At 33.8% G+C, this 12715-nt stretch overlaps 4 protein-coding genes and 3 pseudogenes across 7 annotated transcripts, besides 1 other annotated feature; 6 read left to right on the top strand and 1 right to left on the bottom strand.

Annotated features, from left to right (window-relative positions):
* Nucleotides 1-12715: part of a mobile genetic element that runs on past both edges of the window.
* Nucleotides 201-1370, top strand: TVAGG3_0190700 (annotated as a pseudogene). Its single transcript has one exon. A coding segment is annotated over exon 1 (1170 nt).
* On the top strand, nucleotides 4177-5027 carry TVAGG3_0190690 (annotated as a pseudogene). The gene has a single exon. A coding segment is annotated over exon 1 (851 nt).
* Nucleotides 5880-6217, top strand: TVAGG3_0190680 (annotated as a pseudogene). Its single transcript has one exon. A coding segment is annotated over exon 1 (338 nt).
* On the top strand, nucleotides 8327-9268 carry TVAGG3_0190670 (organellar and viral DNA polymerase type B; the record flags this gene model as incomplete). Its single annotated transcript, XM_001296838.1, has 1 exon — nucleotides 8327-9268. The coding sequence occupies one exon, from the start codon at nucleotides 8327-8329 to the stop codon at nucleotides 9266-9268; it is 942 nt and encodes a 313-aa protein (XP_001296839.1).
* Nucleotides 10216-10735, top strand: TVAGG3_0190660 (organellar and viral DNA polymerase type B; the record flags this gene model as incomplete). The annotated part of the gene is made up of 1 exon (XM_051225964.1): nucleotides 10216-10735. A coding segment is annotated over one exon (520 nt), but the record flags the coding sequence as incomplete, so codon positions are not given.
* TVAGG3_0190650 (KilA, N-terminal/APSES-type HTH, DNA-binding family) lies at nucleotides 10915-11621 on the top strand (the record flags this gene model as incomplete). Its single annotated transcript, XM_051225963.1, has 1 exon — nucleotides 10915-11621. A coding segment is annotated over one exon (707 nt), but the record flags the coding sequence as incomplete, so codon positions are not given.
* On the bottom strand, nucleotides 12217-12696 carry TVAGG3_0190640 (P-loop containing nucleoside triphosphate hydrolases family; the record flags this gene model as incomplete). The annotated part of the gene is made up of 1 exon (XM_051225962.1): nucleotides 12217-12696. A coding segment is annotated over one exon (480 nt), but the record flags the coding sequence as incomplete, so codon positions are not given.

The raw sequence follows: 12715 nt of genomic DNA, 5'->3' as shown, positions 1-12715 counted from the left end.
TCTGTATAAATCCAACAAAAGGAACTTTAAACGAGAAACCTATATCTGAACTTCTTTTGAAAGCAGATATTGACAACAAAGCTGACAAAGAATATGTCATTGAAAAAGTTCAAGAAGAACATGACAGAGCAGATGCAACATATGCAACGAAAGAACATACTCATCCTGAACTAGCAGACAAAACATATGTTGACAATAAAATGTCAAGTGAAGTGACAAGAGCTGAAAACGAATATTCTAAAAAGACTCATACACATTCTATATCTGAAATAACAGACTTACAAGAAACCTTAAACAGTAAAAGTGCCGTTGGACATACACATACCATTGCAAATATTACAAACTTACAAGAAACCTTAAACAGTAAAAGTGACGTTGGACATACACATACCATTGCAAATATTACAAACTTACAAGAAAACCTTAAACAGTAAAAGTGACGTTGGACATACACATACCATTGCAAATATTACAAACTTACAAGAAACCTTAAACAGGAAAAGTGACGTTGGACATACACATACATCTTCTGAAATAACAGACTTAAACGTTAGCCTTGAAAAGAAAGCAGATAAAACATATGTCAATGAAATATACCAAAGTTTGATAGGAACAACGAAAAATATTGAAACTATTGTTGGTGACTTTTCTGTCAATGAAGAAAACAAATATTTTAGATGGGAGTTTGTACACTCCTTAAAAAATGGTATACGGTATAAACTCATTCCGAAAAATAACAATGAAATGTATGTAGGCTATATAAAGAATGATGGTACACAAGTTAAAGTTCCATTAGACAACAACTGCTACTTAAACTTATATGGAGACGAACAAAAGAATATTTAAGAGTTTATGAAATGACAGATATGACATTACCTAACCCAGCTCCAGCACCATATTATTATGACTATGGTGTTGACGCACATGTAGACCCAAAAAAGCAAACATTATATTTAGAATATTATAGATAAAAAGATATAATGCAATAAAAAAAACGAGAATTAGATACTATTATGAAGATGACAGAAATAAATATTATAGTCAAGATTTTACCTACCCTGAAAACATAAGATTATATTATAAAAAATATTCTGACACAAACCAGAAGAAACCTGAAATAGTTGCACTATATTTTAAGTTCAAAAGAGACAATCCTATAATATCTCATATGTTTGATTTAATGAACCCAGTAGGTTCTATTTATACATCTATGGAAGCAAGAGGTCCTCAAGTAATGTTTGGTGTTGGTGCATGGGAACAAATAGTCGACAGGTTTTTGTATTGTGCAAACTCTTCAAAGGAAACAGGTGGAAGTAAAACGATTTCAGGTGAAAATTTACCTGCACATAGTCACTACATAGATTTAAGTACATCTCAAGCAGGTTGGCATAAGCATAGATATTGGGATTGGTCAGGAATGACAAAAGGTCAAGGATATGATGTTAAACGACGTTAAGTTTGCTATAAATTGTTACTGGGATGACACTCAGGGAGAAGGAAACCATACACATTTCGTTTCAGGATATACACAAACAACGGGACAAAGTAAAGACTACATGCCACCTTACATGACAGTTTACGCATGGTATAGAAATGCTTAGTCGTCATTTTCAACTTCTTTAGCATATTCGTCAGGAGTTGTCTTATATTTGTTAGGAACTGTCTTTGAAAGTATACCACCTTGAACTTTGACAAGTTTGAAACGAGGTCTGACAATAGTAGTTTTATCTTCTGCTTGCAGTGTGTACATTTTGCCATGTTTGCCTAAAACTTCATAATATTCTCTTGTATACTTTCTTCTATTTTTACGAACACGAATGTGAGTACCTGTCGAGTTCCCATTGTTGTCATAGTCAATAGTATTTTCATATGGTCGCGTTTAGGTATTTCTATTTTTACTTTGTCACCTTTCTGAAGTTTGAAGCCCGGCATTCTTTCTTGTTTGTCTCTTTTGACTAAATTATTAAATATATAGTCTTTCTCTAAGTCAGGGTTGTTTTTCATTTTCTTCGGGGGAGTGGTTTCCCAAACCTTTTTGTTTACGGCTATTGTAAATATTTAAAACTTGTCTCATCTTTGCCATGAGAAGTGTCTATATTTGTCGTCATATGACATTTCATTTGCTTCACCACCTTGTGGTTGGTTTAAGTCTCTTAACATTTTTATACAACCGTCAATGACACCAAGAGCAGAATGGTTTTGGTCGACAATGAAATATTGGTTTACATTTTTGAACGCAGATAGTTTTTTACATCATCTGATTTGAAAGAACTTTCACAGTCAGATGTCAGTTTTGTTGGATGGTATTTGTCAACGAATATATTGTCAAAGCTGCTAAGATATCTAAAATAGCTTTGGACTGTAATGGTATGGCTTCACAGTATCTTGTGTTTTGACCGACAAATATTAGCCAGTATGGAGGTCCATCTTCTCTATACCTCGGAATGTTTTCCAAGATATCCATAAACCAAGCATTTGGTGTTGAACTAAAGATTTTTATCATGAGTGCTTTTTTTTTGCCTTAGAAACATAGGGTCCTTGTTTGGATTCGTCATTTTTTAACCCATAAGAAATGGGTTTATTTGGCGCATTAGCAGGAGTTGCATCCAGATTTTTGCCCGCAGTGGGAACAATAGCCAGAGGTGTATTTGGAGTTGGAAGGAAGATTTTGAGTACATTAGGTATACTTAAAGAGAAAGCACAACCTATTTATACAAACTGTACAGAAAGGTTGGGATGTAGCACGAGATGCAGCAAATCTTATTCCAAATCCTGAAACAAGAGGAAAAGTTCAAGGATGGATGGACAATGTAGGAAGACAAGCAGGAAACTATTATAACAAGCAAATGACTACTATAACCAAGCAGGACACTATATGGACCAAGGTGAAAGATTCTTTAACAGAGGATATAACCATGCACAACAATGGGTAAACAATAACCAACCTCAACCGCCTCAAACGTGGGGAATGTAAAGTTTTTTATTGAGATGAAATGAACAATACAGCATTGAGACAAATGAGTTCAAGATGGATTTGTCGGCTTCCAGCAGTTACACCAGTGTTTGTCAAGTTCTTCCTATACCTCAGGAAGTTTTAGACCGACTTAAAAAACCTAAACAACCAGTTGAAAACAAACCAAACTAAAATTTTTTACTGAGATGAAATGACCGAAGAAGTTGAAACGGTAGATTTGACACCACAAACAAAAAGTTCAGAACCATTGTCAAAACCCGTCAAAGAACTTACAGATGAAGAGAAAAATTCAATAATAGAAAGTGCCAGGTCTGGAAATACAAACCCTAACTACAAAGTCACTTTTCATAAAAATGGAACGGCTAGTATCTCAAAAAAGAAACAGACTCTCACAAATAAAATATTGAAGTCTGAAGGAGCTTTCGAGACAACAGATGGAAAAGTTTACTTCACTGACCAACAGTTCATTATAGAACATCTCATTGACTTAGAGTCGAAATATTCTAAACTTTACAACAAACACAAAAAGTTGAAAGGAAAACAAAAACAAATGCATATGATATTTATGAAGATGTTGACGACACAACTGTTCCTGCAAGTGAAGTAAAGTCAGAGGAACCGAAAAGTGACGAAAAAACCGATAGAAGAAGAAAAACCAAAAACTGAATATAAACCAAAACCAAAGTTTAGTTTCCAAACTAAACCAAGTCAACCTTCATTAGCTGGTATGGGTTGGCGTCAAAGACTTATGGCAGCAGGTGGTTATGTAAAGTAAAGAAAAAAAATATTTTTTTATTTTTATAAAATGCCCCCATATAGAATGGATAGAAAGTCTGCTAGAATAAAAGCAGAGTTACAAAGATATGGTTGGAGAGTTTCGAAGAAGTTTAAATATAGGAAGGGAAGACCCATAAAAGTCTATGACAAATTGTCTGGTCTTCGCTACGAAATGGATTTGGAAACAGCACGTGCCAATTATCCAAAGACTAGAGAGGTTAGAAGAAGAACGTCTTATGAACATGCCTTTCGATGTGTTAAACATTGCATGAAATAAAAAAATTTATTTTTAAAAAAGTGACATTTTTATTTTATTTGAAATGTACGCTGAGTTTGTTGGAGAAGACCGTTGGGAAACTTGTTTGTTAGATGAGAAATATGAAATGGCATACCATTTTAAAACAATATATTTTTACATATATTAAATGCTTCAGGTTGAAAAACAAAGAACAAAAGTAGCAGATACAAAACCGTTAGACTATATCTTTACAAATGCTGGTAGGACTATTTCAGATGAAGAAATTTCATCCCGAGCATACAGGTTTGACTATCCAATTCGTTGGCTTCAAAGTCCTTCAGATGCAAAGGCAATAGCATTTAGAAGAGTTTTGTTTTCAAATAGAACTAACGCATTTATGTTCGCAGTATATTTTCATGGGCAGTATAAAGGTTCTGATGGTCTAATAGACAAATTTGACGAAATGAGAATCTTTACAGTTCGTTTCAGACGAAAGTCTTGAGAAAACTCTAAATGACTTTCAAACTCAAATGAACAAATATTATTGGGAATTTCAAGAAAAATACGACTCTTTACTAAATGGAACATACTATCTGAAACTAGAATATGACAAGATGAACTCCACCGTTTCATTTCAAAAGATTGAAATTAACCCTCCAAGAGATACAGAGTTTTTATTTTGGAAAGTAGACAAACGTTCTTGGGCACAATTTCTTCGGTTACTAAACCAGAACGAACCATTACCACCAGATGGTCCATTTAAATTTATACTTCCACCAGCAGATTTGACAGTTTATAGAAACGTGTTTGACCCTCAAAAATGTTATGTGTCATGCAAGTTTCAGTTCAAGCAACAATAGTTTTTATGTATTGGTAAGGACTTTTATGACTTTGCTTCTAAATTCTACGAACCACCTAGTAACAGTTTCTCTGACTTTCAAGTTTGGTTCACAACAAATGGTGTGCAACATATTATTCCATTGTACTATGACTTTTATCTCGAATTGTCTTTCATATATAACTACGGAAAAGTGCTGAAAAAGTATTGAAAAAATAATGTTTATGTTAGCATGTTAGATCTAACACGTTTTCTAACCACTTTTCTAACATCGTAGAAAACTCATGAAAACAATTTATTTTTGACACTTTCACAAAAAACATAAAAAAAGTGAGTTAAAATGAGATGTTTACTGAACTGGTTGGATGTCGCCTTCACAGGTTATGTAGAACGGCTGACCCGAGAAGTGAAGGAGACCCTTGAGAATTTGTATAATTCGTGGAATTGGACTCTCTCTGTTTGGAAGTTGTATCCAAGGACGCTTGGCAAAGAACTTTATAATGGCTTCCTTCTTTGCTTGCTTTATGTCGTCGAAAGGAGTGCCTTCTGGTACGTCAATTGGAATTCCAGTCGAAATCTCGAGATTCAAGGCAGCCCTTCCAGAAATAGTGGTGAACTTGACCTTGGGCTTCATGACCTTGCGCAAGTAGTCTTTTACGCAGTCGTTAATTTCAATTAGGTAAACTGCCTCGTCGGTAGGTTCGACCTCGACCATTGCTACTGTCAGTAAAAGTACTGCTACTGTCAGTAAAAGTACTGCTACTGTCAGTAAAAGTACTGCTACTGTCAGAAAAAGTACTGCTACTGTCAGTAAAAGTACTGCTACTGTCAGTAAAAGTACTGCTACTGTCAGTAAAAAGGAAAATTTGAGAGGGTTTTCGACGATAAAGTACTGCTACTGTCAGAAAAAGTACTGCTACTGTCAGAAAAAGTACTGCTACTGTCAGAAAAAGTACTGCTACTGTCAGTAAAAGTACTGCTACTGTCAGTAAAAGTACTGCTAGTAGCAGAGATTTTTATCGTTGGTGGTCCGACGGTTAAGCCACAAACGAATGTCCGACGTCCCTCTTCCTGAACGCCTTCCCAAACCAGAGGAACCTAAAGAACCATAACAGTCCCCTCAGCAACCTCAGTTCCAGCAAGTACCTCCGAATTACTACCAATTTCCACCTCAAGGTTACTACCCACCACAAGGCTTCCCGAACTACCCTCCTCAGCCTATGCCTTACTTCCCCAACCCTTATGTTTCCAGCAAGCTCCACCCCAGCAATTCCAATCTCAATCCAAATCGAAGAGAGACCAAGAGTTCGAAGAAGGTCTGAACCGCTTACGCAAAGAGTATGCTACAGCTCCAATTGAGAGAAAGTTGTTCCCGGACCAAAAAATATAATTTAGGTGAAGAGGTTAGATCTAACCTCATTTCTACCCTCATTTCTACCCTCTTGAATTTTCATGAATTTCCTTAAGATAGAAAAAATAAAGTTAGTTTTATACAAAATTCATGCGGGAAATTCTTGAGTTTTGGTTGAAAGAATACGGTGGAGCCAAATGTGGCTCGACCTCAAAACAAGCATTTTATGAGCTTACAAAGGGTGTTATGAATGAATTCAGCAACATACATCCTGACCCGTTCATTTGTTGCTAAATTCAGTAAAAATATATTTTAGGTGAAGTGGTGAGATCTAACCTGTTTTCTAACCTCATTTCTAACCTCTTGAATTTTCATGAATTTTATATATTAATGTTTTCGTTATGCCACTTTGTGCCGTCAGTCAGTCAGTCAGTCAGTAAATTTAGGAAATTTACACCAAAAATAATGTTTAGGGTAGAAGGTTAGATCTAACCTGTTTTCTAACCTCATTTCTAACCTCTTGAATTTTCATGAATTTCCTTAAGATAGAAAAAATAAAATTAGTTTTATTCTTCATTTTTTTGTATGTAAAGATATGATTTCAGGGATTTTTTTGACGAAGTGTTACTCTTCACTTCGTCAAAAAATAACAGTTATCTAATGAAAAAGTGTCATTTTTTTTGTATTTTTTTGTATAAAAGATATGATTTCAGGGATTTTTTTGACGAAGTGTTAATGTTCACTTCGTCAAAAAATAACAGTTATCTAATGAAAAAGTGTCATTTTTTTCATTTTTTTGTATTTGACGAGAATGTTTAGGGTAGAAGGTGAGATCTAACACGTTTTTTCACCTGTTTTTTCACCCTCATGAATTTTCATGATTTCATCGTACATGTTTTGTCAAAACTTCTTCGTTTATGTTTTGTCAAACATGAACGTACATGTTTTGTCAAACATGAACGTATATGTTTTGTCAAACATGAACGTAAATGTTTTGTCAAAACTTCTTCGTAAATGTTTTGTCAAGACTTCTTCATCGTAATGAGCGTAAATCAGACAAAAATATATTTTAGGTGAAGTGGTGAGATCTCACCTGTTTTCTCACCTGTTTTCTCACCTCATGAATTTTCATGATTTCATCGTAAATGTTTTGTCAAAACTTCTTCGTTTATGTTTTGTCAAACATGAACGTACATGCTTTGTCAAGACTTCTTCGTACATGTTTTGTCAAACATGAACGTACATGTTTTGTCAAGACTTCATCGTAATGAGCGTAAATGACCAAAAAATATAATTTAGGGTAGAAGGTTAGATCTAACCTGTTTTCTAACCTCATTTCTAACCTCTTGAATTTTCATGAATTTCCTTAAGATAGAAAAAATAAAATTAGTTTTATTCTTCATTTTTTTGTATGTAAAGATATGATTTCAGGGATTTTTTTGACGAAGTGTTACTCTTCACTTCGTCAAAAAATAACAGTTATCTAATGAAAAAGTGTCATTTTTTCATTTTTTTGTATTTGACGAGAATGTTTAGGGTAGAAGGTTAGATCTAACCTGTTTTCTACCCTCATTTCTACCCTCTTGAATTTTCATGAATTTCATCGTAAATGTTTTGTCAAAACTTCTTCGTACATGTTTTGTCAAGACTTCTTCGTACATGTTTTGTCAAAACTTCTTCGTTTATGTTTTGTCAAACATGAACGTACATGTTTTGTCAAGACTTCTTCGTAAATGATTTGTCAAACATGAACGTACATGCTTTGTCAAACATGAACGTAAATGTTTTGTCAAACATGAACGTACATGCTTTGTCAAGACTTCTTCATCGTAATGAGCGTAAATCAGACAAAAATATATTTTATGTTAACATGTTAGATCTAACACGTTTTCTAACACGTTTTCTAACCTCTTGAATTTTCATGATTTCATCGTACATGTTTTGTCAAAACTTCTTCGTACATGTTTTGTCAAGACTTCTTCATCGTAATGAGCGTAAATCAGACAAAAATATATTTTATGTTAACATGTTAGATCTAACCTCATTTCTACCCTCATTTCTACCCTCATGAATTTTCATGAATTTTCCCGAAATAAAAAATAAAACTAACTTTATTTTTATTTATTTTTTTTATTTTGTATAAAAGATATGATTTCAACAATCGGCACAACAGCAATACAAACAACTACAGCACCAAACTTGTTAGTCATGAATCCAACATCTATGTTAGTAGAAATGAAAAACTTCATTCCTTCTTCACATACTTTCGAAACAAAAATCCAGAAGATAAAGCAAGAACTTTTAACAAGTAATTTAGACTGTAGTGCGAAAGATGAAACAAATGAAGAATATCTTTATGAAATGCAGGACATTATTGACCATTTGCCTAAACTACCTGAAATTCAGCAACAAAAACTCACTATTCCTGAATTCGACGAAATTGAAGTGAAACCAACTGACTCAGTAGAAATAAAGAAGTTCATACGAAAGGTAAATTATGAATTCCTTGGTTTTCATTGCAACCATAAGGTTATGGACAAAGATTGCGACATGGTATATAAGAATGTTTCTGACATATATAAATCCGGGGAGTTTAAGACCTACGACAACTTTGTTTCATTAGTTGCAGAATGTGTATGGCAGATAAGAGATAAAGATAGAAGAGGTAAAGTATGGAATGAACAGATAAAACCAGCAGCTTTTGCGTTAAAGAAAACCATTGACGCCTTAGTTGTTTTAGCAGGTAAGGTTTCAGAATATAACGCAAAAATGAACCCGCAATGTTCTAAATGTAAAGCAGCAATGAGGAAATATAACTACTCCGTCAAAGAGATAGAACGTATGCGAAACGACTATGCAGACTTAAAGAAAGAAGCAGAGAAGCCGGTAGAAAATAAAATGGACATGTTAGAATTTCTGAACAAAAACTATCCAACAGCAGAAGATTTCCTTCTATCTGACGTCAAGAAGAAGTATAAAGAAACTTTCGGTATCGTTAAAACATTCGATGTACTAAAAGAAGAAATAGAAGCTACGAAACTGTTTAGAGTCTCACGAATTCATAACGTTTACCATGTGAAACGTTTATAAAATAACTGGGGTAGAAATGAGGGTAGAAAACAGGTTAGATCTAACCTTCTACCCTAAACATTATTTTTGCTGAATTCAGCAACAAAATTCTGAGTAAAATAATTTTTAGGGCATGTGTCAAACCGTTGAGTTTTCACAAAATTTAAAAAATAACGTTTACCATGTGAAACGCTTATAAAATAACTGGGGTAGAAATGAGGGTAGAAAACAGGTTAGATCTAACCTTCTACCCTAAACATTATTTTTGTCTGATTTACGCTCATTACGAAGAAGTCTTGACAAAACATATACGATGAAATCATGAAAATTCATGAGGTGAGAAAAGAGGTTAGAAATGAGGTTAGATCTAACCTTCTACCCTAAACATTATTTTTGTCTGATTTACGCTCATTACGAAGAAGAAGTTTTGACAAAACATGTACGAAGAAGTCTTGACAAAACATGTACGATGAAATCATGAAAATTCATGAGGTGAGAAAAGAGGTTAGAAATGAGGTTAGATCTAACCTTCTACCCTAAACATTATTTTTGTCTGATTTACGCTCATTACGATGAAGAAGTCTTGACAAAACATTTACGAAGAAGTTTTGACAAAACATGTACGAAGAAGTCTTGACAAAACATATACGATGAAATCATGAAAATTCATGAGGTGAGAAAAGAGGTTAGAAATGAGGTTAGATCTAACCTTCTACCCTAAACATTATTTTTGCTGAATTCAGCAACAAAATTCTTGATTTCAGGGATTTTTTTGACGAAGTGTAAATCTTCACTTCGTCAAAAAATGGCATAAGATTGCTTCCCTCGGAAAACCGAGAGAAGAACAGCGAGTAAGTAAAAAAACTTAGTCGCCAAAACTCTATGAAATTCATGAATTTCCTTAAGATAGAAAAAATAAAGTTAGTTTTATTTTTATTTATTTTTTTATTTTGTATGTAAAGACATATATGTCAAACATTGAGTTTGAAACAGTTAGAAAGATAGACAATGACACCAAATTGGTTAGAATAGGTGATTTAAACGTAAGATACTCAAAGAAATACAACAAATATTCTTTGTCAGACATTATATTTCCATCTGGAAAGAAAACAAAGGACTGGGTTAGAATTGCTTCTACTCAGAAAATTTTGACAAGAAATCCTGAGCTTATGATATCGGTAAGATTCTATGGAACTGCAGCATATCTCATCGACAAAAGTCTTATACCAATAGTTTTGTTATGGTTAGACCCAGTTGTTGGATATAACTTCATAACATATGGTTCATTCGATACGGAACGTTGCAGTGAAGGCTTACTTTACATCGTTCAGAAACCGAAGGACTTCAATACAAAGAGATATAAGATAGGAAGAACATATAATATAACTCAAAGATATGACAGTACAGTCAATAGAGTCAAGGTTGTGTTTGTTAATGATATGAGAGCTGCAGAAACAGAACTACTTGAAAAGTTTGAGAAAATGTATGGTGCTCCCACGAAAGGTAAAGAAACGTTTGAAGTAGATGAGATAGATAAAGCTATAAAATTATTTGACGAAGTTGCTGAAAAATACATGTAAAGCGTTTATTTTTGGTCTTTTGTGAAAGTCAGAAAATAACGCTAATTTTTTATAAAATATTTTTTTATTTTGTATGTAAAGACAGTAATGTCAACAACAGAGAACACAACAACTGCTATCGTTCATGAAGCTATAAATGAAGAATACGAGTACATACAGTTTAACAAACAACTCCGTCTCATTCGTTCGGTCAAAGACGATATGTACCAAATGCAAAGTATTTTGACAGCATGTTTTGCTCCAGATACTAAGAAACCACAAGACTGGTTTAGGAACCAAAGCACTATTGAACTATTAAATGAAGCTGAAAATTCGACTACGGATTTTTTCGTAGTCGCAAAAACTCGAGTAAGTAAAAAACCGCAGTCGCCAAAACTCTATGAAAACAGTGAAGAACAGCGAGTAAGTAAAAAACCCCAGTCGCCAAAACTCTATGAAAATCGTGAAAAATTGCCAAACGGTTTGAGAGGATATTATGTACATAGACTTCTTGTAAATGCTGTTGCAATGTGGGCTTCGCCTCGTTATGCTTGGTATATTTACAGACTTCTTGACGAAATTCATAGACAAGAACGTGAAGAGCTAGAGAACAAGCTTGAAGCAAAAGACAAAAGCATTCAGAAAAGAATACCACGTTCGGTACCAAAAGGAAAGGAAAAGAACTATAAGTATATGATTTATACTGAAGAGATGGAAAATGAAGAAGACAGAGATATGGTTATGTTGCATTTAGTCAGAAGAAACAACAAAAGCTTTTACGACCTTGCTAAGATTTACAAATCTGACAGAAATTGGTTCTATCGCGAAAACTTACCGATTTCAATGACACCGAATGAAGATGTGAAACAAATAGTTCAAGATACGTTACCTCAAACACACTATGATATGAAAGGTTGTACAATACTTACCTTCAAAGAAGACTTACCGCTACTGAAAGAAAAAATAACAGAGTATTTTGACAACTTCAAACAAGCAGAGTAAATGAACTCTTTATTTTTATTGACTTTTTACAATTTGAACTTTGTTTGCGTAGATATGAATTCTGAAAGAAGTATGAGGGTCTTGTATGACTTTGTACTTCTCCCATAGTTCATGTCTGTCAAACTTACCTGCCATGGACTCTTTCATAAGTTCCATGAAATCGTCTTCGGACAATCCGGGGAAAAGTATAATGTCAGTAAGTATTCTTTTAACATCCTTACTTAAACTCTTTGCTGTCTGTACACATATTACGACTGAGATGTTAAAGTGTCTGAGCTTCTTAAGAATTCGACACATATCTTGTTCTCTGTTCTTTAACAAAGGATGAGAGGCGAAATCATCTAAGATAAGAAGACATCTATGAGGGTATGTCTTCCAATCGTAAGATTGCAATTTCTTCGAAATGTATTCTATCTCTTTCTGTTTGTTTCTGAAGTGTTTCTTCTCTAATATTCTCTGCATTTCCTCATTTGGGTCTTTAAACTTAGAATTTATATACTCATTTATAGCATTATACTTCAAAACTCTTCTTTGGTACTTCTTTATCCAATCTAACAACTCAGTATCCTTTATACATACTAACTTAGACTTCTTTATAATATCTTTGAACGAATTGACGGTTTGGTCAAATTGACCAGAAGTACTACAAATAACAACTAACTCATAGAATGGGTTCTTCTCATCTAGTTCTTGTTGTTGTGCAGCCATTTTAAGATAAGTGAAAGTCTTACCCGACCCAGGTGGTGCAATTAGACCTGTTATACCATTCTGAGCAAATAAGAACTTTTCATGTATAGGCTTTATCTGAGCATTTTCTAACTTTCTCTTGTTCTTATTTAAAACATTCTCAAATTTCTTGTCAATGTCAGCAAACTTTTTTTCTAACATATTTTTAGAAAAATTAAAA

The sequence above is a fragment of the Trichomonas vaginalis genome, chromosome IV (genome assembly GCF_026262505.1).
Source record: "Trichomonas vaginalis G3 chromosome IV, whole genome shotgun sequence".
Lineage (NCBI taxonomy): Eukaryota > Parabasalia > Trichomonadida > Trichomonadidae > Trichomonas > Trichomonas vaginalis.
The sequence above is the reverse complement of the archived record's forward strand: the minus strand, read 5'-3'. Positions and strand labels throughout refer to the sequence as shown.